At 41.3% G+C, this 25,845-nt stretch overlaps 2 protein-coding genes across 3 annotated transcripts in view; one reads left to right on the top strand and one right to left on the bottom strand.

Moving 5' to 3' along the window:
* The window catches only part of LOC105227153 (uncharacterized), a 150,053-nt gene extending 128,502 nt beyond the window's left edge, over positions 1 to 21,551 (top strand). For both annotated transcript variants that reach the window (XM_049457572.1, XM_049457579.1), the window contains exons 4-5: positions 12,783 to 15,249; positions 19,446 to 21,551. In XM_049457572.1, coding sequence (XP_049313529.1) covers positions 13,112 to 15,249; positions 19,446 to 20,661 — 3,354 coding nt within the window. In that variant the 5' untranslated portion in view covers positions 12,783 to 13,111 and the 3' untranslated portion in view covers positions 20,662 to 21,551. The remainder of the gene's footprint in view (positions 1 to 12,782; positions 15,250 to 19,445) is intronic.
* The window catches only part of LOC105222012 (Krueppel-like factor 10), a 373,089-nt gene extending 347,546 nt beyond the window's left edge, over positions 1 to 25,543 (bottom strand). Inside the window, exon 1 of the mRNA XM_049457674.1 lies at positions 25,534 to 25,543. The gene's annotated coding sequence lies outside the window, so the exon portion shown is untranslated. The remainder of the gene's footprint in view (positions 1 to 25,533) is intronic.
* Positions 25,544 to 25,845: the final 302 nt, after the last annotated feature.

Consider the following 25,845-nt stretch of genomic DNA (forward strand, 5'->3'; position numbering starts at 1 on the left):
CGGCGGCATAACCATTTTATTTCATATTCGCTCATTCGTTTATAAGCAAGTATTTATTCATGTTCATATGCATATGGATGTGAGCATGTGTGCATGTTGCAAGTGGGCCGCCCGCCCGACCAAGCAAAGAAAAACCGGAAGTCATGTTTTGCTGCGCGCCGAGCACATGGCAGCGCACTCCGGAGTTGGTAAGCTGGCGAGCACTTTACTATGTGGCACTAATCCTATTTATGTTGCATACAAGCGAGGTTAATAATTTCATTTGTTTCTTGTGCGGCGCATAAAAAGACGACACTACAAGGCGAAACAACAGCAAATAACACTAACAATGTTGTTACAAATAAGACGACAAATGTGCGGCCAACAAGCCAACAAACCAACACACACACACGAACACCCGAACACCAGCGGTGTCATGCTTGTAAGCCCTGACAGCTCCACACAAATGCAAAATATTATGGCCAAAAGCTAATAGAGTATATGCAACAGCCATGCAACATCACAAGCGGAAGCAGTTCAGCATTGGCGCGGTGCAGGCGGAGCGCTGCCCCCGAAGCTGCTGCAACAGTCACCGTCAACCAACATGGAATTGTCGTGTTTAGGACTTACTCATACATACATACAAACATATATTGAAATGGGAAAGTCAAAAAAGCTGTGCGCATATTTTTGCATTATTATTAGCTCGGCAATGCTTCGACAGCGAAGGCGACTCGCTGGCGAGCGGCACTGCAGCTTGTCTCTTGGCAGCTGCCTCGGTGCTTGCGAAGACACAGCGCTGCAGTTTGCTTGCAACCTTTGTGGCTGCAGAGCCGTTAAGCTGCTTTCCCTAAACTTATGATATACAATATGTGGCAGGTCTTACCGGCACACATACATACACACAAGCGCGCATATAAAGTGGCGTGTGCATATTTAGCCGCAAGCAGAAGGTGAAATAGAATACAAAGCGCTCACGTGTCTTCTGATGGATGATCGCCAGCGCGCTGCCGTTATAACTGTATGGCAATCGCTGCGACTGCAGTGTGCATTTGCAAAACATTATTTTTGGCACTGATCAAACTTTAGTAACGATAGCAGTTAGTAGTTCGGGGTGGCTTACAGGTGGGACGCGGTCGCAATGCATGCTTTTGGGGGGTACAGCGTTGTGTTCTTACTATATGTGTATGAATGTTAATACTGTTGTGCATTTGCAAAGTATTTATGAATTTATTTGTTGTGGTTTTCTAAGCTCCTTGCTCACGTTGAGGGGTTAAAAATAGAATTATTCATATTCATGCTGCTCGCTTGCCACAAACAAGTAATAAGCTCGTTGTCAGCTAATCTAAAGATATGTTGTTATTTTATTGTTTTTTTCGTTTCTGTTAATCTGACTTATAAGTTGCTCTTCATTCAATAAAAACAGTACAAATAGAAAAAAAAATATAAATAAATACGATTTGGTAGTTATGGCGTCAAGTAGCTTAGCTCGCTTTACATTGAAGGAAAAACACCTAAAAATAAACCTAAGAATAATCCAAAGTGGATTTAGCAAACCCTTAATGCTAATAATAAACTATTTTAGAACATTTTTGTTTTAATTGCAGGGATCTCTTCAAAAATAACTACAAATATATCACAATATTGAACTGTCATCAATGAAACCTCTAACGTTTTATGGTGAGTTGGCTGTTAGATAAAACAATGCCGAAAATAAATGAGGTAATTCTGAGTACGGCTACAGACAACAAAACAAAAAATTCAATTCGTCGAAATTAATCGCAATGAGATCCCTCCATAATTTCGTATGCTCTGGGCATCAGTCACTAGATCACCTCTGGGGGTTCTATAAGAGAATGCTCAGGTATTGAAACCTTTGGTTAGTCGCCGCAACTTTTCGTAGAATTTTCGAGCATTACGCTTGTCGGCTAGCTTGTCAAGCTCTTCGTGCTCACACATTTCAGCCTCTGCAAACGCGACTCGTAACCCTCAGCTCTCGCGTTCTTTCCCATCCCGTACGTGTTGTGGTCAATTGTAACGTTGCGAGGTTAGCTCGTCGATGCTTTCTCTTCACTGCGCGCAGAAAGCCAATGGTTTCGGTTGCAGCTGTACGTATGGAGCTTGAAATGCCGTCCCACAGTTCCCTTATAACCGAGTAGCAGAGTCACAGAGAGCAGGAGTGCAAATCGAGTAGATAATTGTTCGGCTGTCTGTTGTGATTGCAGTTTCTCGACGTCGCACCTTGTTGTGTTTGTGCGTTTTTTACTTCACATAGGCGGGTGCGTATCTTGGCTAATAGTGGTCCGAGTCGATGCTAGGGCCTCGGAGCGTACACTCACCGAACACACTGCATACTTGTCTTCCATCTATCACAACATGATCGATCTGTTTGGAGTCTTTTCGATCCGGAGACTGCCAAGTAGCTTGATTAATTTTCTTATGCTGGAATCTAGATAACCATACGACGGACGTCGGCGAGGTCGATCAGCGCCAACACATTTGGTGATGTTTTCTTATGAAGGCTGATTTTTTCGGCTGTTGTGCAAAAATACTTTCCTTGCCCACCCTGGCGTTAAAGTCGCCAAGCACGATTATGACATTATGAAAGGGTAGCCTTCATAGGTGCGCTCTAAGCGGTCTTTCATCCGAGGCTGTTGATTAGTTTTCATTAGTAGTCTTTTCAACGAGGCAGGTCCCAAACCCAACGCACAATCCTGAGGAGGGATTATTCCCCTACTCACTTTAAATCTTTGGCTACTCAGAGGATACTTGGTCTAATATCGGTATTCGTGGGCTGCTTGAGCCATTTGTAAAATAGTCGTTGCCGACCACTCCCAAGTGAATGACAATCAGAGAGCTTACCTCACTTGCTTGGACTTCTACAGATGACTCCGTCCATGCTATTCGATATTCCATTCCATTTTGGAAGAAGGATAGGGTACCTCATATATAACCGTTATCTCGTACAGCTCATCGTTCCATCGAATGCGATATTCGCCGTGGCCAACGCGCAAAGGACCATAAATCTTTCGCAGAATTTTTCTCTCGAAAACTCGCAACGTCGACTCATCCGCTGTTGACATCGTCCAAGCCTCTGCACCATATAGCAGGACGGGAATTATGAGAGACTTATAGAGTTTGGTTTTTGTCTGTCGAGAGAGGACTTTGCTTCTCAATTGCCTACTCAGTCCGAAGTAGCACCTGTTGGCAAGAGTTATCCTGCGTTGGATTTCTAGGCTGACATTGTTGGTGGTGTTTACGCTGGTTCCAAGATAGACGAAATTATCTACAACTTCAAAGTTGCCATGGTCGTCATCAAAAGGGGGGTCACTCATCCGAGGCTTGTTGTTCCTTTTCATTGGGGGTGTTTTTTTACGTGGCGGGTCCCAAACCCAGCGCACAACCCTATGCAGGGGATGTTTCGCCTTCTCACGTTAGCTCGCCTTCAAACGGATGTTCTTAGGCTACCCAGAGGATACTTGGTCAAAGACCGGAAGTCGTGAGCTGCTTGAGTCATATGCAAAAGAATCGTTTCTGGCCACTCCCAAGTGAATGGCGATCAGAGAACTTTCCTCACTTGCGTGAACTTCTACACATGACTCCATCCTCCCGTGAACTTCTACACATGACTCCCACAGCGGCTACGCTGGCTAGGTCATGTTGTCCGGATGGATGAAAACACTCCAGCTCTGAAAGTATTCGACGCTGTACCCGCGGGGGGAAGCAGAGGAAGAGGAAGACCTCCACTCCGTTGGAAGGACCAAGTGGAGAAGGACCTGGCTTCGCTTGGAATATCCAATTGGCGCCACGTAGCGAAAAGAAGAAACGACTGGCGCGCGGTTGTTAACTCGGCTATAATCGCGTAAGCGGTGTCAACGCCAATTAAGAAGAAGAAGTATATAACCGTTATATGAGAGAAGTGGTTTTTAAGAATTTAACAAAACTATTTACTTTATGATTTAATTCAGTGCCCCATTGACTCATCTTAAAATGGAAGTATGCAGCTAATTCTATAACAATCAAATACATATATTTCAAACAACCGTTGGATAAAGTAAAAAGATGATTTGGCTGCTAATGAATTGCACTGTGATTTACTACAAGTATAAAATTTGTTTATCAGAATCGACGGTTCGTGTGTGGTTTCATAATTACGGGTGGCAAAAAACATTAAAATAACACCAGCAACAACGATCAACTACTTGGCGAATGACACTTTCGTTGCAAGTAGTAAAAAACACGATAATTTCACATGAATGCAGCAGCAGGATATAGCTCTATATCCACAGCTGAGCATAACTGACGCTAGCCGGGGTAGGGGGCGCTCCGACTCATACTCATAAAGAGCGCTTATAAATTACGACCGCCGCTGGTTGTGAACTCTAATAACATATATCTGCATAAATGCAAGTGTGTATGTGAGCTATAACGGCACATTACTATAAAATATTAAAACTTTCCTAAAGAGCTTTTGAACAACATAAAACACATATGAGTCTGCAACACTGCGCACTAGCAAAGCGGAGAGACGCTTAAGAGAAGGTGTCGACTCCAATTCGAGCTCCAGCTCCTGCGGTCTAATGCCAACATACATAAATAGTCCTCGCAGCGTTTTAGCATTTTAAAACTTTAGCGGTTTAATGTTTTAGCCACGTAAATGAACGTGTTGATTTACAAGCGGCGATAAGCGATAACATGTTGCGAACCGCCCACCAGACGCCACCGCCCCTGCAAAAGCACCATCTAAAGTTGGCCGCACGTTGAATGCATTGTATTGCCGCTGCGCTGCGCGACAAGCCCCATGTGGCGCGTCGCACGAGTTAATAAATGACTTGAAGAGAGTGGCGGTAATTGTGGAGACTCCCGCCGGCGTACTGAGATTGTCATATACATACATGCAAGCTGAAGGGTATTTATAAGCGCGACATGTTGCACGTTGCAAACGGCATTAAAAATTAGAAAAAATTAGCATGCAGATAAGATAAAAACATTCACGAGACCCCATTTGTTAACTCAGAGACTCTTTGTAAAGGAGAGCAGAATGGAATATATATTTATACGAGCAGTCCTTTAAATGTTTGGTTCGCATTTGGTTAAGAGAGTGGAGTTAAAATGTGTAAAATCAGTAGACTCTTTAGTTGGGAATATAATGAGCATAAGCGGTCTGTCGGAAATAAGAGCTCATATGGTTTTAAATATTACGTAACCTATTTGCTAATTAAGCAAAAATACAAAATCGATTTTAAGAATCGCTACAAAATATAAATAACACGGCTATAACCGCGTAAGCGTTGTCTGGGCCAAAAAAAAGAAAAAATTAAGTGTAAATATAGACGGTTAAGTCAACAACTAAGCACGGCATTGCTCATTTGGAAATTAATTATAGCAGTATACATATTTGTCTTTAAGAAAATAATTTTTCATTTCAAACGCTGGTATAGTTAATGTAACATATTGCCCGAGTTAACTATAGAGCTAGATGAAAATACAGACAAGCTACATTATATAACGGGTGATTTTTTTGAGGTTAGGATTTTCATGCATTAGTATTTGACAGATCACGTGGGATTTCAGACATGGTGTCAAAGAGAAAGATGCTCAGTATGCTTTGACATTTCATCATGAATAGACTTACTAACGAGCAACGCTTGCAAATCATTGAATTTTATTACCAAAATCAGTGTTCGGTTCGAAATGTGTTTCGCGCTTTATTTTGTTCAGCGATGAGGCTCATTTCTGGTTGAATGGCTACGTAAATAAGCAAAATTGCCGCATTTGGGGTGAAGAGCAACCAGAAGCCGTTCAAGAACTGCCCATGCATCCCGAAAAATGCACTGTTTGGTGTGGTTTGTACGCTGGTGGAATCATTGGACCGTATTTTTTCAAAGATGCTGTTGGACGCAACGTTACGGTGAATGGCGATCGCTATCGTTCGATGCTAACAAACTTTTTGTTGCCAAAAATGGAAGAACTGAACTTGGTTGACATGTGGTTTCAACAAGATGGCGCTACATGCCACACAGCTCGCGATTCTATGGCCATTTTGAGGGAAAACTTCGGACAACAATTCATCTCAAGAAATGGACCCGTAAGTTGGCCACCAAGATCATGCGATTTAACGCCTTTAGACTATTTTTTGTGGGGCTACGTCAAGTCTAAAGTCTACAGAAATAAGCCAGCAACTATTCCAGCTTTGGAAGACAACATTTCCGAAGAAATTCGGGCTATTCCGGCCGAAATGCTCGAAAAAGTTGCCCAAAATTGGACTTTCCGAATGGACCACCTAAGACGCAGCCGCGGTCAACATTTAAATGAAATTATCTTCAAAAAGTAAATGTCATGAACCAATCTAACGTTTCAAATAAAGAACCGATGAGATTTTGCAAATTTTATGCGTTTTTTTTTTAAAAAAAGTTATCAAGCTCTTAAAAAATCACCCTTTATGTATATATTGCAGAGTATGCATCTGTGGTTTGGAATCCTAGTTACCAAGTCCATTCGCATAAGTTAGAGTCTGTTCAAAAGCAATTTTTACTTTTTGTCTCAAATCATTTGCTTTGGGATTCTAGTTTAAATCTTCCCATTTACACTAACCGTTTAAAACTTATAAATCTCCCGACACTCGCCAGTCGTAGGGAAATGCTTGCTATAATATTTCTTGTAAAACTTAGGAATGTATGAGTCTGTAGTCCATCTCTGTTGTCTAATATTAATTTTAACATTCCCGTTCACTCAATCAGGCAGTTTAGACCTTAACTTTTAAAATCTTCTGGAACAAATTTTGAGTTAAACGAACCATTCCGCCGTATATGTCATGATTTGAATTCTTATTCCAGCACATTTGATCTAACAGACTCACTCTTTATCATTAAAAAAATTATTTTATCCCCTCTAACAAGTAACTTTTAAATATTATAAAGTTTAATTTAATTCTTAATTTTGGCTGTTGAAATTATTGTTTCTGTAGCTGCGCAGCTTAAAATCGCAACAATTAAAACTCTCTTGCCTTTTATGACTCGGCTAATTCCGCTCGTTCGCGGATTGCGCCCCTCTCATCGGTTGGGCGGGAGGAGGGTAATCATTGGGTATTATTATTATTATTTTATATCAATTATATGTGTGAATGTTGGCTCGTTGGTTGGTTGATCGAGTTATAGAACTTTGTCTCATTTATTCTAATCGGAGATAAGTAATGTCAATTTTGGCCTGAATTATAAAAAGATTTCTCATTTCCTTTCCTTAAAATGTTTTAACCGTATTCATAAACATACAAAATAAAATATTTCGATCTTAATAAAATATATTAAATACTATAAGCACTCAATTGGAACAGTTGCGCCCACTGTAATAGCAGCTACCGTGACTCTCGGTAAATAGGTGTGCCGAACTTGGCTGAGATACAGTGCAGGAATAATTTCATATTTGTTTTTTATAGAGTTATTATTATTACTTTATATTCAATTGTTACTCAAAGCAGACAAAAATACAACACTGTATACCAATAAAAATAATAAAGTTAAGCTTTTGTTTAAAAGCCCATGGCACTCCCATTGTGCAGCCACCAAACCTCAATTAAGTTTTTCTGGGTTGTTTGATATTGTTCTAGCTTTCTTATTAGTATTGACTATACATTTTTAAATGTTTGGTATTTTTCTCTTATTGTTCAAGGAGCGTTCCAAAGGAAGCAGGTTAAAAAAAAAGCAGAATAAATGGGGTTTTCGACAAAATTAATTTATTTTATTCAAAATAGTTTAATTCGGCTTTAATACAGCTTTTTGCACGGTCCTAAAGCATGTCGAACGAGTGTTTTAGCTCGTTGGCCGGTATGGCCGCCAGTATGCCGGTGCAAGCCTTTTGAACGGCCTCTACGTCTTCAAAACGCTTTCCTTTCATGGGCAAATGCATTTTTCCGAACGGGAAGAAGTCGCACGGTGCCATATCAAGTGAATACGGGGAGTGGTTAATGGTTAAAATGTGATTTTTGGTCAAATAATCGGCCTTCGAATGTTGGATTCTTACCAATTTTTGGTCGTCAGCCATTTTTTGCGGAACAAACCGTGCACACACTTTTCTTAAGCCCAAACGTTCGGTCAAAATGCGATAAAGCGATGTTTTGGATATGTTCAATTCCATTTGCATGAATTTCAATGATGATTTCGGCTGATTTTTGATGAATTCACGCACAGTTTCGATGGAATTTCCGGTGATCACGGAATTTGATTGGCCCACATGTTAATCGTCATTTATGTGTGTTGAAACCACTCTTGCACCCTGCTACGGGATAGACAATCATCGCGATAAACTTGTTTCATCAATTGAAACGTTTCGGTAAAAGTTTTACCAATTTTAAAACAAAATTTACTGTTGGCTCTTTGTTCGAAGCTCATTTTCGCACCGATAACACAAATATAGTGACTCTTAAAACGCAACAACCTCCCTTCTATCAATGAAATGTCATGAAATTCTCACTGGATAATCGAGAAAGATAGCAGATTCTAACGCACTAGTCGACATATAGATGGCGCCACCAAGGGGCGCTAGATTCAAAAAGTCCTGTTTACTTTGGAAGGCACCTTGTAGTTCAGCGAATTAAAAAACAGCTTCTACGCTGGCTAGGTCATAAACAAAAACACTCCCGCTCTGAAAGTATTCGATGGGAAAGCAGAGGAAGAGGAAAAGGGGACCAGTTGGAGAAGGACCTGGCTTCACCTTGCGAAAAGAAGAAACGACTGGCGCGCTGTTGTTAACTCGGCTATAACCGCGTAAGCGGTGTCTACGCTAGTGAAATGGATAAAATTGGACCTAGTCCCTATTTGACTAATATTGGGATTTTTGAACACCCGGCTGACTTTACTCCCCAAAATTTCATGATTGTATGTGAAGAACTTTGATGAAACATTGGGAGCATGCTATAGTATCGTGTCAAAAATACATGAAATTGGTCCTTGATCATCCAAATTCCCATATTCTACTATGTATATATAACTACTTTAATTACTCTAGCAAACCTTATGTCAAATAGGGCTGTCATTTTATGAGATAAATATTTATGTATATATATTTGCTTGGATTCCGACCTTTTGGTTGATGTTTGGCACCCTAAGATCCTTCCTTAGCTTTGGTCTTCGGAAGTTGCAAAACTAAGAAATGTTCTGTTAAATCCCTATTAAAAATCTCTCTACGGGTGCGGAGGATCCTTAACTGCAAGATTTTATACTCAAGGACTGAGATTCGTATTAACATATTTGTAATTCTTTCCCTTTAGTTTGAAAACAAATCTGCTTATTAGCGTGGTTTTCTATAGTCTTGCGGAGAGAATTTCCAAAACTTATAACTTTGTATAATATTTTCAATACTCTTGTATATGGGCCATTCCATTAATTGGCGACATGGTTTTGTACCCGTGGTTCTCCGATTTTTACCAAATTTTAGAATATCATAATATAGACCAAAAGAAGAATATCTGTTAACTTTTTAGTGGTCAAAGTTGCTCCATTGTTTTTTGGCGCGCAATTCTAATTGAGATCAAACAAAAAAATGTCTATTTCTTTCACTAAAAAAAAAAACATTTCTTTTCCAAAAACCCGGTTTTTTGTGCGTTTCCACCAACTTTTTTTCAAATTGAATTTTCCATTCGATTCCTCGTTAAATTCTACATAATAATATGGGACTCTGATCTCATGAACAGCAAAAAAATGCAAAGTGGAAAAGCACAAAAAACCGGGTTTTTGAAAAAAAATGTTTTTTTTTTTGGATTTTGAAAATTTTTCAACAGCGTGTTATTACTACTTAAAGTAACGGGAAAACTTTGAAAAATAATTCAACAGACGTTCGCAGTTTAAATATACTTATCCTGTAAAGCTATATTTAAAGCTGTTTTAAATCACATGACTACTAAATGTAGGAAGAATCAAATGTTCTAAACCAATTATTTTACTACAAGTCAGAAGCTCTATTTTTCAACCAATATTGATAACTTTTTTTTATATAACTTAACGCCAAAGTGATGAGTTATAGTTTTCTCTAAGAAAATTATATAATTTTATTGAACACACATATTTGCCGAATTTTCTTGATTAAGCTCGACAACACTTATTGTAATAGTGAATGACGACTCTGAAGTTTGAATATATTGTAGTATAAGGTTATATAATTTGCTTTACATTATTATTTTATTTCTATCTTACCGATTTGCGCAATTTAAGGAAATTTCCAAGTCTATAATTACCTAGTACTCGTTAATAATAAGCACTTTACTCTCCACGCCTTTTAAGTAGTTCAACAATACTTGAGGCAATGGCCATTTACATTTTTGGCCTGTTTTATGTACTGGGTAATTTTTGGCTAATAAGCGGAGTGTATAAAGACGACCTTTCCGGTTTGAATGAGCATTAAGTCCTAAAACAAACTGTATTGAAACGACCACTTAGCGATAGATGGCATTTAGCTTGGCGCGATTAACGCTAGAAGCTAAATGCTCAAGCCAAAATGAAGAAATTTTCGATGCAAAATATGAATTATCGCGGAAATGTTCTAATATGTTGCGTATACGCCCCATGGCATGCCAAGAAGCATTTACCCGCAATGAGCAACTGTGTGCATGCGAACGCACACATACAATTCCACACAAGTATTAGCCACAAACTATTCGACAACACTATTATTAAATAAATGTAAATCAGTTGGTGTAACGGTGAGGCACGCTAAGCTGCGGCATAGTGCTCGCTTGCGGCAATTGCATGTTGTTGCAAGCTGTCGGTACCCGCCGGCTTGAGTTAGAAATTCTGCAATTTATATCCTGTAGCTGCAGCTAATATTGGTTTTAGTATGAGTGGCATATTCGTGTGAGGCTTGTAAGTAATAATTGCGCTTTTGTTTCGCAGGTCTACACACATACAAACGTGTGTAATACAATCTTTCGGCGAAAAGTCGAGCAGAAGTTTAAAATTCATCATATTATGTACATTAAGGCTAGGGGAAGCACTGATCCGATTCTAACTGGTTGAGGCAAAAAGCCATATTAATATTAGGAAATTATTAAATTAAGTTATCTTTTTATTATCAACCGATATTTTCGGTTTTTTATAGTAGGAGGAAGCATCGAAAGCCTGAGTGCGGTACTTTAATCCGCTAAACCTCACCTACTCCCAACTCAAGATTCTCCCACGGAACCACCAGAAAAGGTATTAGTTCATGGGAGTGACAAGACATTTTACGTCTCCTCTATAGCATGGACGGACGCCTATTATGATGTAACTGTTTTAATTTACTCATGATGGAAGTTGCCACTTCGCGAACAGCTATCCACTTGTCAGAAAACTGACACATAAATGGAGTGAAATTTTCCACCGTTAGATTACCACCTAGTACAGTTTCTAACTTTTCCCTTATGTTTCGAAGCCGAGGACAATGGAAAAACACGTGTTCAGAGTCTTCTATGGACTCCGCACACATCGCACAATACGGACTGACGTCATTTTGAAATTTGTATCGGTACCCACTGAAGCACTCATGCCCGATTAATATTTGGGTCAGGTGGAGATCCAGGTCCTCATCTTGTTTAGTTATCCATATATGGATGTTTGGTATAAGTCTGCGGGTCCACCGTCCTTTGATTGAGGTTTACCATCGGTGCTGCCATATAATTATTGCTCCTCGTTCTCTCTTCTTTTCGGTATATAGTAAGCCATACACGTTGAGGTTCTCAGAGTTTGAAAAGATATAGTCCGCTTTGCACCAAACGGTACTTATTTTCCTTTTCAATGTCTTCATTATTAATGTTTCTATTGCAAAGGAAAAATTTGATGATTCAGCCGGACGGACATCCGGAATTTCTTTAATCTCGACATTTTGAACCACCGCCAGAACCCGATACTAAAGTGAGCTGTATGAAGGATATTGGCACTCACTTTTAGTCTGTCTTCTCTTGACGAACTTTTCGTATTTCCATCAATGGAAATGTTTACTGGGTTATGTATATCAAATATATAAGTATGAGCAAGCACTTCGTGTTCAAATCCATTGTCAACTGTGGCGTGCAACACTAAAACTCAAACCGTTAGCAAGTGGAATACTATCCGCTAGAAACTTACAGCCTTGCTCACTTTATATACTTACACATAGTTATAGCGCAGAGCTGTCTATTGCAATACCGCCGCAGGGCTTTAGCAAAGTGTGGTTGCAAAAAGTGCCAAGCTGTTGCAAAGTGTCAAGCCGATGGCGGTAAGAAGGCAAGAAATCGCGCTAACTCCAAGTGACAGTTATGGCTTCAGCACAACACAACACCAAAGCAACAACGGAGCTTACGTAAACACTTACAAGTGCCGATGTAGTAGGGTGGGGGGCTTTCGTGGTGAAAAAACTAATGGCTGTTGCACTTTTTGTTCGCTACTAACACCAGCACTGCCACCGCCACCGCTGTCAGTTAATGGCAAGTACATACTTTAGCTTTACCACTTAAGCACATTATTAAAATGTCAAATATTTACAGTTTATTGCAGCTGCACTGTTTAGATTATGTTGTGGGTCCTTGCACCAACCGCGCAGTGCAGCAAGCAGGTGAAGTTGCATGACTAGAAGAAGTAGGCTAGAGGCCAAGAGCGTCTTGCCACACTTTTTCTGCACAGCTTGCTTATGAAACTAGGATAAATATGCAGTAAAATACATTCCCAGTAAAAGCGAGTGCTTTTCACTTTTAGCCCATAAACATTATTTATGTATGTGGCCCTATGGCCGACTCATATATAATTCATATTTTAACCCAGTAAAGTGACCGCTTCTTTTTGCTTTCGTTTTCTTTGCAGACCCGGCAGTATTTATCACCATAACCGTTTGAGGAAATGTTAATTTGGGGCGCGCTATTGGAAGGTACCCCCGCTTTTATTGGAGACAACACTCAGGCCGGCTGGCATGGCAGTACAAAAATCAGGAATTCTACATAAGACCGCTGCGCACAAAACTCAATACAACGCACGCGCTTTTCACACTTGTCGACTGGCATTTGAAGAACTCCTACGATACAAGTCCCACATTTCGCTTGTAAGCAGCTGGACGTTCTTTCGCCAATGTGCAGACGCCTCAATGTGGCATAGTTTCGGAGCAAAGTACTTACAATATTGCGAACGGAAATGCCATGGCCCGCCACAGACAAACCACACAACAAAGCCCACGGGCGCACAACTACAACATCGGCAACAATCGTACGTCGGCTGTTCGTCTGCATAGGTGCGTGCAAAGCAACTGTAGCATTTGCGTTGAAAGCAGTACTGCATGCCAGATAACGTTGGCTACCAAGGTGCGCCGAAAATCACGACATCCGCCAACGAAAGCAAAGCTTTCGAAGAGCCTTCATCTTTTGGTACCCGCTTTGCAACTGTCTTTACATAATCTACTCACTATCCCGCTTGCGCAACTACTTTGGCTGCTTTGTTGTCTGAGTCTAGCCCATCCCACATTGGCCGATTGTCCCAGCATGTGCGAGTGCAAGTGGAAAAGCGGCAAAGAGTCAGTTTTGTGCCTTAATGCGAATCTCACACATATCCCGGTGCCCTTGGATGCCGGTACACAGGTTCTCGACTTGACTGGCAATGATATCGCCAGCATACCGCACGACACCTTTGCGGCGGTTAATTTGCTCAATCTACAAAAGGTGTATCTGGCCAAATGCCGATTGCGTGTGATCGAACGTTTTGCCTTTCGCAAGCTCATCAATCTGGTTGAACTAGATCTGAGCTTTAATCTGCTGAGCAGCATACCTACCGACACATTCGAATTCATAACCGAGCTGCGTGAAATCAAACTCAACGGCAATCCGATTTTGCGTGTGGAAGATGATGCTTTCGGCTTTGTGCCGCAGCTGGTGCGCTTAGAAATGTCCGACTGTAAGTTGACGACGGTCGAAGTGCGTGCCTTCGCCGGCCTTGAGTCGACGCTGGAATGGCTCAAATTGGATGGCAATAAATTGAGTGAGGTGCGGTCGGGCACCATAACATCGCTCACGAATTTGCACGGCATTGAGTTGGCACGCAATCAGTGGAATTGTTCCTGCGCATTGCGACCGCTGCGTGCATGGATGCTGCGCGAGAATATACCATATGGCATACCACCGCTGTGTCGCGCGCCACCGCGTCTGGCTGGCAAAACCTGGGACAAAATCGACCTGGATGACTTTGCTTGCGTGCCGCAGATAATTGCCACCGACACAACGGCACATGGTGTGGAGGGACGCAATGTGACGATGAGCTGTTATGTGGAGGGCGTGCCGGAACCATCGGTGCGATGGATGGTGAAAAATCGTGTGATTGCCAACCTGACGGCAACGGGTGACCCAACGGCAAGTCCGCGCACTGCGGCAGCAACGCAAGGGCGCAAGACGTACGTGGTAAACATGTTACGCAACGCCTCCAATCTGACCATACTTACCGCCGACATGCAGGATGCGGGCATTTATACCTGCGCAGCTGAGAACAAAGCCGGCAAAGTGGAGGCATCCGTTACACTGGCTGTTTCGCGACGACCACCCGAGGCGCCGTTGGGTGCAAAAATCGTGCTCCTATGCATTTTTACAGCCTTGCTCTTTGTAGTTGGCTCCTCATTTGCCGCAATTTGTTTTTGTTCGCTGCGCCGTAAACGCAAAATGCGTTTGTGGAACTCAGTACCACCAGCGCGCACGGAGAGTTATGAAAAAATTGAGATGACATCACGTGTCTGCTCGACCAGCGGCAATGGCCCGAATGGTGGCAATGGCGGCGGTGCTGGAATGGGCAATCGAAAACCCGATTTGGGTGGCGGTTCTACGGTCGGTGGTGTGGATGTGTCTGGCAACTTTTGCAATACTAATGGCGGTGGCGGCGGTTTATTTTCTAACGACAACAGTGATTACCTGCACACGGCCACGACTCCTCTTAATTGTGGCTCAGATGACGGCGGTGATACTGGTGTGGGTATTGTGAACCCAAGTGGTGGGAGCGCCAAACGCAACGGTGACTACCGCAATATACCAACACACTGCGACGATGATGAGGATTGTTTGGATGCCAACTACCAGTCGGCGGCAAAAACCAACTATGCGGGTGGCAAACACGCAAATCAGACATCAGCAACGGTACGCTGGCGTGCGGGTATTGGTGGTGGTGGTGTTGCGGGAATGCGCGAAAATCCGCAAGATATCAAAAGAAATGTAAACGCGGGGAGCGGGAGTGGTGAATGTGAGGGCGATGTGGTGCCACAAAAATCGGATTTACACATACCAAGGCTAATCGAATTAGGCGGGTAAGTATTTTGAACGAAAAAATGATTTTCACTGGCAATCGTCCCAAAACATAATTTAATATTTAAACGAACTGTCAGGCTTGGTAGCCACATTAAAATGGCTCCATAAGAGTGATGCTTAATGTTTCCGATATTATTTTAGCACAATTAATTAAATAGGCAAATTTCAGATCAATAATGACCGATAAATTTCTAAAGTTCTACTATTTACAATTTGATAAATTTTTGCTCGTAGATAGTTACTTGTAAATAAGAATCATGTGATCCTTAAAACTTTTCTCGAATATAAATAAATGTCTCTAAAGGTATATTTTTGAAGATTTTATTCAAGAAAAGTTTCTTAATATTTTCGAATTTGTTACAGAACTTATCTCTAATAACAGAGAATTGAGAGAGAGAATAGTGCGTTGTAAAGACTGATCTATTTAGAGATTCCCTACTTAAAAAAAAACACAAAATCTTTAGAATTTAATGGGAAATGTTTTTTTTTAACAATATCAAGAACTGTCAAATATTGGGCAAGGCCTGATTCGAAGCGGTATTGTCTGTACAGACCTTCAGACTTTACGTGTCCCCACAGGAAAAAGTTTAACGTTGTGATATCACACGATCTTGGTGGTCAGTGCCACTTGGGAAGGTCGGTTCTTGCACAAGCTGTATTTTGTACACTTTCAATGTAAGATCTTGACGTAAAATACACCAGGTTGTCCCATATGTCAGTCCGACTTCCTGCGACGTTATTCAGGCGTATGTCTTTCATTGACGAAATGCCAAACAATACTGAATAAAAATAACATAACAGCTTGTCACGAATCAAGGCTATTGAAAAAGTAGACGTTACTTAGATCACCCTTTATAATAACGAACTGACTTGTAATTTTCAGTTAAGAGTTAAATGTAGAGTAGAGTTATAATAGAGAGTAGTAGAGTGTATTATAGTTCTTGAAGGCTCACGGCTCTGAGAAATTTATATAGTGAAATGGATGAACGTTGCGTTAGAAGTGCGCTAAATTCAAACCTTTCAAGTCCATCCCTGGTGGCAACATACCGACCCAATTGAGTTGTTAAAAATGTGTGAAGGAATGTGGGGTGGAAACATAACGGCACTTTCTCCTCTGTTATCCAGCCTTTGAAAGACTGAGGTCACTTCTATGAACCAGAAGACAGCCTAAATTGACATAGTTGTTTTAACAAATTTGTGGTGGACTCAAAGTGCTTTGCCGATTTGTAAGGGTCTTATGATCTATCGTATAGCATTTTTGGCTAACTTAACGTACCGGCGTTCAAGCCGTCCAAGAGGGATTCCGGATATGATCGACCTCTTAACTTAACCTTACCTATCTCCAAAAAATCGGGGTAGTCAACAATTTAAATGACCAGTTTTGTTTATAAGATTTTCACCAATTTTTAAAACTCAACAATATTCTTACTAAGCAAGCCAATACCCGCTTCTGGAGATTGATTTTTATTGTGAATCTTCGTATTTCCGGTTAAGACTACCTGCCGTGTATCTCAATTACGGTAAGATTATGTTTTCCTTCTAACTACCTCAATTGGTTGTTTCCTGTCGACCTTTTTGTAGATGTTTATTTACCTTTGATAATTTTGCATAGATCTGCGTGCCTAAACCCAGTATATGTCGTATGATGGCACAAATTGGGCTATACACTTGACACTTGGCACTCGAGATGCGCAAGTGATAAACGCACGGAAATAACACGCGCTAATGATGTGCAAAACACGCTCGGCTCACACGGTAAGGGTTGCCATTTTTTCGGAATGAGTGAGCGGCTGCGGCCATCGCTGGCAAAACTATGATGACTACCCCACCTTTACACCTACGAGTACATTGTTGTACATGGTATAATTTTGAGAGGCTGCAACGTCCTTTGAAGCTCTTTGGCAGCACAAAAGTTCCCACAGACATGAGATACTTGCCTTCTGCTTGCGTTGTCATTGTTAACTGTTGCATGGGTTGGTTCATACCGCAGTTGGCTGCAGGCAGTTTGCCAAATTGGTTAGCTACTTGCTGCCCACCTCTTGCCACAACTGAAATCTAAAGAAATCCGTGCTTTGCCACTTCTCGCTGCAGCACTTCAAATGTCGGGCGCCTTCCCCAACTGGTGCGCCCATTGCGTGTTTATCTCCGGCATCTTAAACTTTTCACTAGTGTTTTGTTTTCACTAATTCTGTTGCAACTCTTTCGTGCTCTTTTGTTGATTCGCTCCACTGTCGGCTATTTGTCGCTGTGCACATTATACATATATACGTATAGTAAATTGTAAACATGTCGCTAAAGTATATGTGTATGAGTGTGTTTTCAACTTTTGTAATAAAACAGTGCCTTGCAATGTTTCTGCTGCTTCTTCTGCCTTTGTTATTGTTCTCGCCCACTTTGGTTGCCACTGTTGTTGTCTTGCCACTCGGTGCAGCCGTTTCAGTGTAACGAATCCAACACGGCGAGTGGCCTGCGGCGCAGACGCCCCCCTCGGCGACAATGTCCGGCTAACTTTTGAACGTGCATATTTCGTATCATTCATTAATGTGAAGATGCAATTTAAGAAAGTTTCAAGTTGCATGCAAGCTACGCTGCGGCTTTGTTGCACATGCAAACGGCGGAGGGAAATTACAGTAAATTGTAGTAAAAGTTGATTAGTCGGAATTCGTTTAGCACATTCTGAGTTTTGGAGATTATCTTGCTTCCCAAAATTGTACCAGCAAAGATTTGGGTTTTCCGAGAAGTTTTGCCATAAAAAACTTTTATTGCAATAAGAATCATAACTGTTCTATTGTGTAATACGGTATTCTATATACGCCGTCCACTAATGGAAAATACAGAACATTTAGCTATGCCAGTTTATAAAATTTTTCTTTAATTTTGCAATAACGGCTAGAAACTTACTCACTGATTAGGTCGGCGCCGATATTTTTCGATTTGAAGGATTTTCGGTGCAAATTGCTTACAACTTTTCTTAAATGTTATTACAACGGTTTATCAAAACCGGTCAAGAATAGCAATAAAAATCGATTTCAAGTTTTTTAAGTGAAAATTTCTGAAGAATTTACTTCACTTCGCTTTACTAAAGAGACTGTTCCTTATCCTGATGTAAAGCTTTACTAAATATTTAAATTAATGAGAAAATAAAAATTACTGAAAATTAATCTCCTGCATGATGAATTGATCACCGCAGTCACAACCAGATTAGCTATTAGTCGCTGGTAACGGGGGCTTTTCTAAAACGTATGGTTTTCGCTGACACAATATTTTTTCAGTCGACATAATCGTTTAGGAGAGTAGGTAATTCGAACAACCATGAATCGATTTCGCACCACATTTACTCTAATGGTTATGTGCATCCTGAGAGACCCCATACACTGCGTGCTGAAGACGCCATTGCGGCTGTGAAGCGGAGTGTCGAGGAACTTAATAGAAGATTTTGTTGAAGAAACCACTATTACGCCAACCAATAAACGCTTCACACATTCGATGAATTCACTCAATACGAGATAGGACAAATTAGGTTAATTCGGTAGGCCAATAAGCCACGCATATATCAGTCTGGCCCTTTGCGACACCAGGCATAGTTTAGCATGTCTGCGCTTGACGCGAATTTCAATAGACTCTGCGGCCTCACTACCAATATGATGGTGGATTAGAGCCCAGCTCCAGCAAAGACCTCAGCTTGAATTATACTGCAGTGTTGCAACTTAAAAGATGCCTTATGCCTAACTCTGGACAGCATATTTCCACATCAACTCCATCCTCTATTTTCGAGCCATCAGTATAGATGTTTAGAGTGTTGCGCGTAGCTAACATACCTTTACGTCAGCCATCTTTTCCGAATTTTAATTTGTACCTTCTTTCCCAGTTGAAAAGTGGGATCATGTAGTCGGTATTTGCCCAACTTCCATTACCCAATAAGCTATGCCCGAAAGTTATATATGTAAATTCTCTTGCAGCCAGTAGTCGTCCCGCCGATTTCGCTGTGCAGTTTTCAGCGAATAGGTCTATAAATCAAAACGAGATAACCACCAATCTCGAATGTCCTAAGAACATTTCGTTGATGTGAACGACATTTAGATATATTTTATACACTAGAGAAAGCCAAATTTATTAAAACCATTAAAAAGGTTATTTTTATTTAAGATTTAATCACTAATATTAATTAGAACAAAACCGTTCTCTCTTATTCCAGTTCGGACTCTGCCTCCAGTTCGATCTCCAGTCAAGTGGACGCCGCTGCACGCTTGGGTGGTTACAATCCCATTCCCACCTGGACAACCACACCCATTGCTACAACTAAGATAACCTCACCGCATAGCAAACGAACGGGTGGACAGACAGTTGGTCCCAACAACAACGCTTACTACAACAACGATGATGTCAGCACATCGGTATTCTGCAGTGGCGACAGTGTCGAGAATGATCTCTTCGACAGTAACTACCCCGATTTGCTGGACATCGCCAAATACGCAGTGGCGCAAGCGACTAACTCCAGCAACAATAACTCGCATTACGGCATAAATGCAGGAGCGGGTAGCTCTGCAAATGCGGCGCTTTGTACGCTGCCTCGAAAATTGAAAAACACCGGCAAATACTTTAAAAGTTCATCGGACAGTCAGTCACCGCTGCTGGCGGATAACTCAAGTAAATACGGCAGCAGCACGTTGGGTGATGCCAGCTTCCTAAATGAGCTGACGATGGGCCGACGCTTCTCGGCCGAATCGTCATACTCGAATTACGTTGGCACATCTACATACACCAGCGGGCAGCGTTCGAATAGTTTTCTCAACTTGGTGCAAAGCAGCAATAAAGGAAATCTCAACCTAAGCGGCAGCGCTGCTTTGGGTGCAGCGGCTATGGGAGTAAATGGCGTGCGACGCAATCCCAGTTTGCCCTCTTCCCCAGTACACGATGCGCATCAGCATCAGCGTTCCTTCAGCTCAGCGGCAACGCCACTATTGGACTTCTCCACGCTTACCGCACGCACAGGCGTTGCCACAACCCCAGCCGTTAACCTGGCAGCCGTCTCTGCGGCATTACAGCCAACAACGAATACGTCGACAGTTGCAGCTTACGACTATCATGCCGCGCAGCTGGAACGCTTCCTCGAGGAGTATCGCAATCTACAAGATCAGCTGTGCAAGATGAAGGAAACCTGCGAAACGATACGCAAGAAAGAGGTGCCCATGCGCGGTGCGGTTGGACATTCGGCCCAACTGGCCGATCCCGTGATGTATAATGCAGCACTTACGGCGAACAATTCACCGGCCACGAACCCGAAAACCACGACACTGAAGAGTAAAACTCTGCTGCCGGGACAACCACCCGATCCGCCGCCTTATTGGCTGCACCGCAACGCGATGCTGAAGCGTTTGAACGAGTCGCAAGCGGATATATTTAAGAGCTAATGAGACTGAGGCTGCAGCAAACAGTAGCAGCCAACTGGGCGTGAAGGCGTGGCCGCGTGGTGCTAGTAAACTCACATAATAGCTGTTATTTAATCGAGCGAAGCCGAAATGTGGTTGATTTAGTTAAAATTACCGACTCAATTTGGATCCATAGTAATCCCTATGCACACGTACGAACAAAATGAGTATTCCAAATTTAATATTTTTTAAGAAAATACAGTTAGTGTGCTCAGTTACGCAACATAGAATCAATGAAACATCAAAACTCAACTCGCAAATAAATACTTACGTCAACTACATAGTTTTAACTGTATATATACACACACACATATAACACACAAGCGATACAAGTATTTCTTACATAAAGTCTAAATATTTATAAGCATAAGTTACTCTGTAATGGAAAGCTCTAGAACTTAAATTACTTATACAAATACAGCAATTACATTAAACTATAGCAAAGTAACAGTTAGACTAGCCAGTATGTACTATATACTAGACAAGACATAACTCAAGCAACTAAAATATTTTTAACTATTATCTCTAAAAAGCATGTGTACGATCTCGTATTCCTTTCCGATACTAAGCCGCAAGGTGATTTGTTAAAGGTTTTGTATAAATGGGTCGCATAGGTAGTTGTGGAGGCAGGCGGAATAATCTTAGGATGACAGTTGACCGTTAATTATGCGACCGAGTGTTCGATTGTGCATGAAAATGTAAAAAATACTGTTAGTTGTGTGCAATACAAGTTTAACTTAAAATTAGTTTGTAAAGTATTGAACTAAGTAGTGCATAATCAAAGTTAGTTATTACATTAGGGATATATAAATAAGATAAATTGAGAATTGAGATTTTGAAAAAACAAAACAAATAAACTAGTTAAAATATAATGCTGAGTTTTATTTCATAAACTTTATTTGATACTTTTTAGACAAAACATAAAAAGAACGTGTTTCAAATCGTGTCAACGAAGGTATTTTAAACGGGTTCTACGGAACGACAATTTCACTTTGATGAACAATAAAAACAACACACGGAGCGAGGTCTGTCCTTCCTTTAAAATTTTCTAAGTATTCCACTCTTTCAAAATTCGATTATTGTAAAGATTATGGACAAAATAGTTTGAGTAGTTCCACGTACATCATCTGATAGCCTAATCTAATGTTAATTACTCGGTAAAATCTGTCATTTTACGTAAATGATATAAATGACATGTCTGTTTTGGGTTGGATTGAAATCATCACCACCTAGTAGGCAAATTCATATAGTAATAGAGACAATTTGTCCGCTCAGATTCCAATTTTATGCTTTTAGTTTGTAACAGCAATCGAACTTTTCTTTCTAAAACAAGTGTCTGCGGTGACTTTGTTGATTACATATGAACCCGTATAATTTAACGAAACAAAGAACTCATATATAGTTACAGTGTAAACATCAATTTATACATATAGAATGAGATATTTGCTGAGGATTCCAAATTATATATTTTCAAACATACCTGACTCTTGAATATCTGTCCAACTGGAACATGGAAACATGCTTTCTATTACAAATTTCGCATTACAGCTTTATGATATATCTTTTGTAATATATTCCACCGGACAGGAAGGTGAAAACTTATATATTCTATAAATCTTGATTGTTGACCTTCTTCCACGTTGAAATTTCTTAAATATTTTTCGTGTGGTGAGATATATATGTATGCAAAAATCTGCGGTAAGACTGTTTTTCTTAGAAGGATTTTATAAAGACATCCACAAACTTTAGTGCTTAAAGGCCGTTTATATTTGTAGGGTATTTATAAGGCAAGCCTATTTTTTTAAGACAAAAAGTTTTCATGAAGATTTAAAACACATATAATTTAATGTTCTGGCAAAAAAATTTTGTGATAAACGTTTGCTATTATATTTTAAAAATAATTTCGGGCAAGCGGCCGCCTCGGCTGGCTCGAACGAAAGCCGCAGCCGAGAGACGTAATTCACCTTTTGTAGTCATAGAATCGTGCAGCAACAATAAAACGAAAAGCGACTTTATAACTTTTTCTTTTCAAAAATATACTCGCGGTGTTAAATCGCACGGTCTTAGAGGCAAAGCCCTGTACCTAGACGCGAGATAATGCGCTCTCCAAAAGTCACCTTCAATAAACTGATTGTTTCGTTGACTGTATGGCATGTAATAACGTTTGATTTGAACCAAAAGTCGTCTCCATCAATATCCTTCAGTTTAAGCACGTAAACGTCATTAATCATGGTTCTATAGCGTTCTCTATTAACGGTAACCATAAAGCAGGCTTCATTTTTGAAGAAGTATGACCATTAATACTCTCCGCCCTTAGAGCACAGCAAAGAGTGATTTTTTGAGTATATTAGGGCGTCTGAACAATGACTTGTGAATTATCATCAATGCGACAATTTTGTTTATTAACGTACCCATTCTACCAAAAGAAAGCTCCATCGCTAAACAAAATCTTCTCGTCATATTCGTGATCGGTGTCCATCTCGTTTTGGACCCATACACCAAGAATCAAAATTTTTCCGAAAAGTTTTCCACAAAGTGTTCGAGTCTACTTCGATACGATGTTTCACAGCAGCAATATCGTTTTCTATGTGAACTCCACGGTGTTTCTGAGGATGCGCATTAAACACTCGATATACGTCGGCCGAACCGAACCATTATTCTGACAAATTTATACGATTTGCAAAAATTGTTCCAAAGTAAGTCTCATTCATTACGAAATAGTTAGTGGTTGAGAAACTCTTCCTAAGAGCACATTAAATAATACCACAGAGTTAACTTTTGTTTAGTATGAAATTGGAAGGAGGGAAAGAAGCAAAGGTTACGTATACTTTTTAAGAAAGCATGTTGTTTTCGAGCACTCAATCACTTATCTCAAAGGTTACTAAAAATACTAATTAGTATACGGGATCTCATGACTTCATCTTTTTTAGCGAAGACATCGCTTACGCGGTTATAGCCGAGTTTACAACAGCGCGCAAGTCGTTTTTCCTTTTCGATGTTTGGCGTCAATTGGAGATTCCAAGAGCAGCCAAATTCTTCTCCACCTGGTCTTTCCAACGAAGTGGAGGTCTTCCTGTTCCGCTACTTCCCCCAGCGGGTACTGGCTCGAATACTTTGAGAGCAGGAGTGTTTTCATCCATTCGGACGACATCAGCTAGCCAGCGTAGCCGCTGTCTTATAATTCGCTGAACTATGTCAATGTACTCGTATATCTCATACAGGTCATCATTTCATCGACTGCGGTATTCACCGTTGCCAACGTGCAAAGGACCATACATTTTCCGCAGAACCTTTCTCTCGAAAACTCGTAATGCCGATCACGATATATTGTCATCGTCCATGCCTCTGTACCATACGCCAGGACGGAGATGATAAATGTTTTGTAGAATTTGATCTTTGTGAGTCGAGACTGGACTTTACTTCTTAATTACCTACTCATTACGAGCTAGCCCCTGTTGACAATAGTTGTACTGCGTTGTATTTCGAGGCTGACGTTGTTTTTAGTTTTACTCATGGTTTTAAGATAGACGAAATTATCTGCGACTTCGAAGTTTGACTGCCACCAGCGACAGTCTTTGCGTAGGGTCACCTTCGATATCATCTGTAACCCATTTTCTTCAATTAAAAGTTCAATTATACAGATGAGATTTTATGTCTCTGTGCCGAAATTTGGGCAGCGACAGGCGATTAAGGATAGAAAAGCTTCCAGCTCAGCTTAAATTTTCTCAGTTGCAATGAGCAATGGAAGGAAGTAAGAATTTAACTTTTTCATTTCACTGGCTTTTCGTTCAATCTTGTGCGCCTTACTCACGTTCTTCCACGTAATTGCAGTTGAAAGGAAAATTTGCGCCTAAAAGCTACTCATTGCTGCGCTTAATACAGACACACATGTGCGTAGTATGTGTGTTTATGTGTGAGAGTGCGCGCTATTGTGTACATAAATAAACTTATGCAACAGCAACACAATGGCGGCTGTCATGGTTGCAAATTAGCTGCAGCTGCAGCGACGTGCAAGACAACGAAAATTGCTACTGCCGCGCAGCGCACAATAAGCCACGTGCAACGCGCAGCCGCTGGTGTAAATGTTGACTTTTATAGCGTTGCAACCGCAACCAACTGCAGTAAAAAGGCACTCGAGGCGAACATTTTTCCTCCACATTGCTGTTTTTGTTTTTGCTTTTTTGTTCATTTAGCTTTTCATTTTCGTTGTTGCACCGGCACGCAGCATTGGCGTCAGAAGCGACGCCGTCAAACGGTTTTCGCAGGGCCTTGACCGACTAGCTGCCAGCTGCCAGCTGTTGGCGCAAAGTCTTGCAAGTCAACTCGGCTGCCTTCGCACGAACGAAAACAAACCACTTACGCCCACTTGCGTAGCAAATTGTGCGCAACTGTAAATCACTCACAATGGAATGCAGGCGATTTTTTCGGCCGCCAACGCTGCGACTGCCGCAAACCGCAGCCGCAACGAGCGCACAACTGCGCCGCATCAAGTGGCAAGTGGCATGTTGAAAAGGTTGCGGTTGCAGCGCTGACGAAAGCCTTACAACGCACCGAGCATGCAACAATCACGAAAGGCTGTGGCAGCAGAGGCGAAATCCCTATCAACCCAATACCGGTGAGGATGCGGGGAGGCGTTAAAGAAGGTGATTTATGAAAAGGTGCTGGGGTGCTGGGGTGATGTGGCAGCTTGAGTTGGCGGTGTGAGGTGTAACTGTACCACAACCGGCTTTGTGACGAATATACATGCGAGGCTTCCAGCTGCTTTCAGTACCGATTCCTCGCTGTGGCTCTCTCCTACCCCCCCTGGCCTGTTGGCATTGTGTGCGTAGTAACCTTGGCGGTTGTTGCCGTTACTACGTTTTGTTTCTCGGCATGTCAGCGTTTTTGCAGCGTTGGCAAAGTCTACGGCATTCTTCACTTACTATTCTCTACTTAGTTGCACTTTCCAACGTGACGATTCGCGTGCCCCGTTATTGTGTTGCCGACGGCCATGAACATTAACTGAAAAGCCGCTCAAGTGTTGACGTGATGCTCGGCTCTGCTTAAAATCTCAAATAACAACGACATTGCAACATAACAATTTTTACCTAAAAATATAATACACACTTAAAAGTGAAAGTAGGCACGTTGCGAATACTGCGTTAGGGCTCGGAAGGAATTCGGTAT

This window comes from Bactrocera dorsalis, chromosome 1 (assembly GCF_023373825.1).
Source record: "Bactrocera dorsalis isolate Fly_Bdor chromosome 1, ASM2337382v1, whole genome shotgun sequence".
Classification (NCBI taxonomy): Eukaryota; Metazoa; Arthropoda; class Insecta; order Diptera; family Tephritidae; genus Bactrocera; species Bactrocera dorsalis.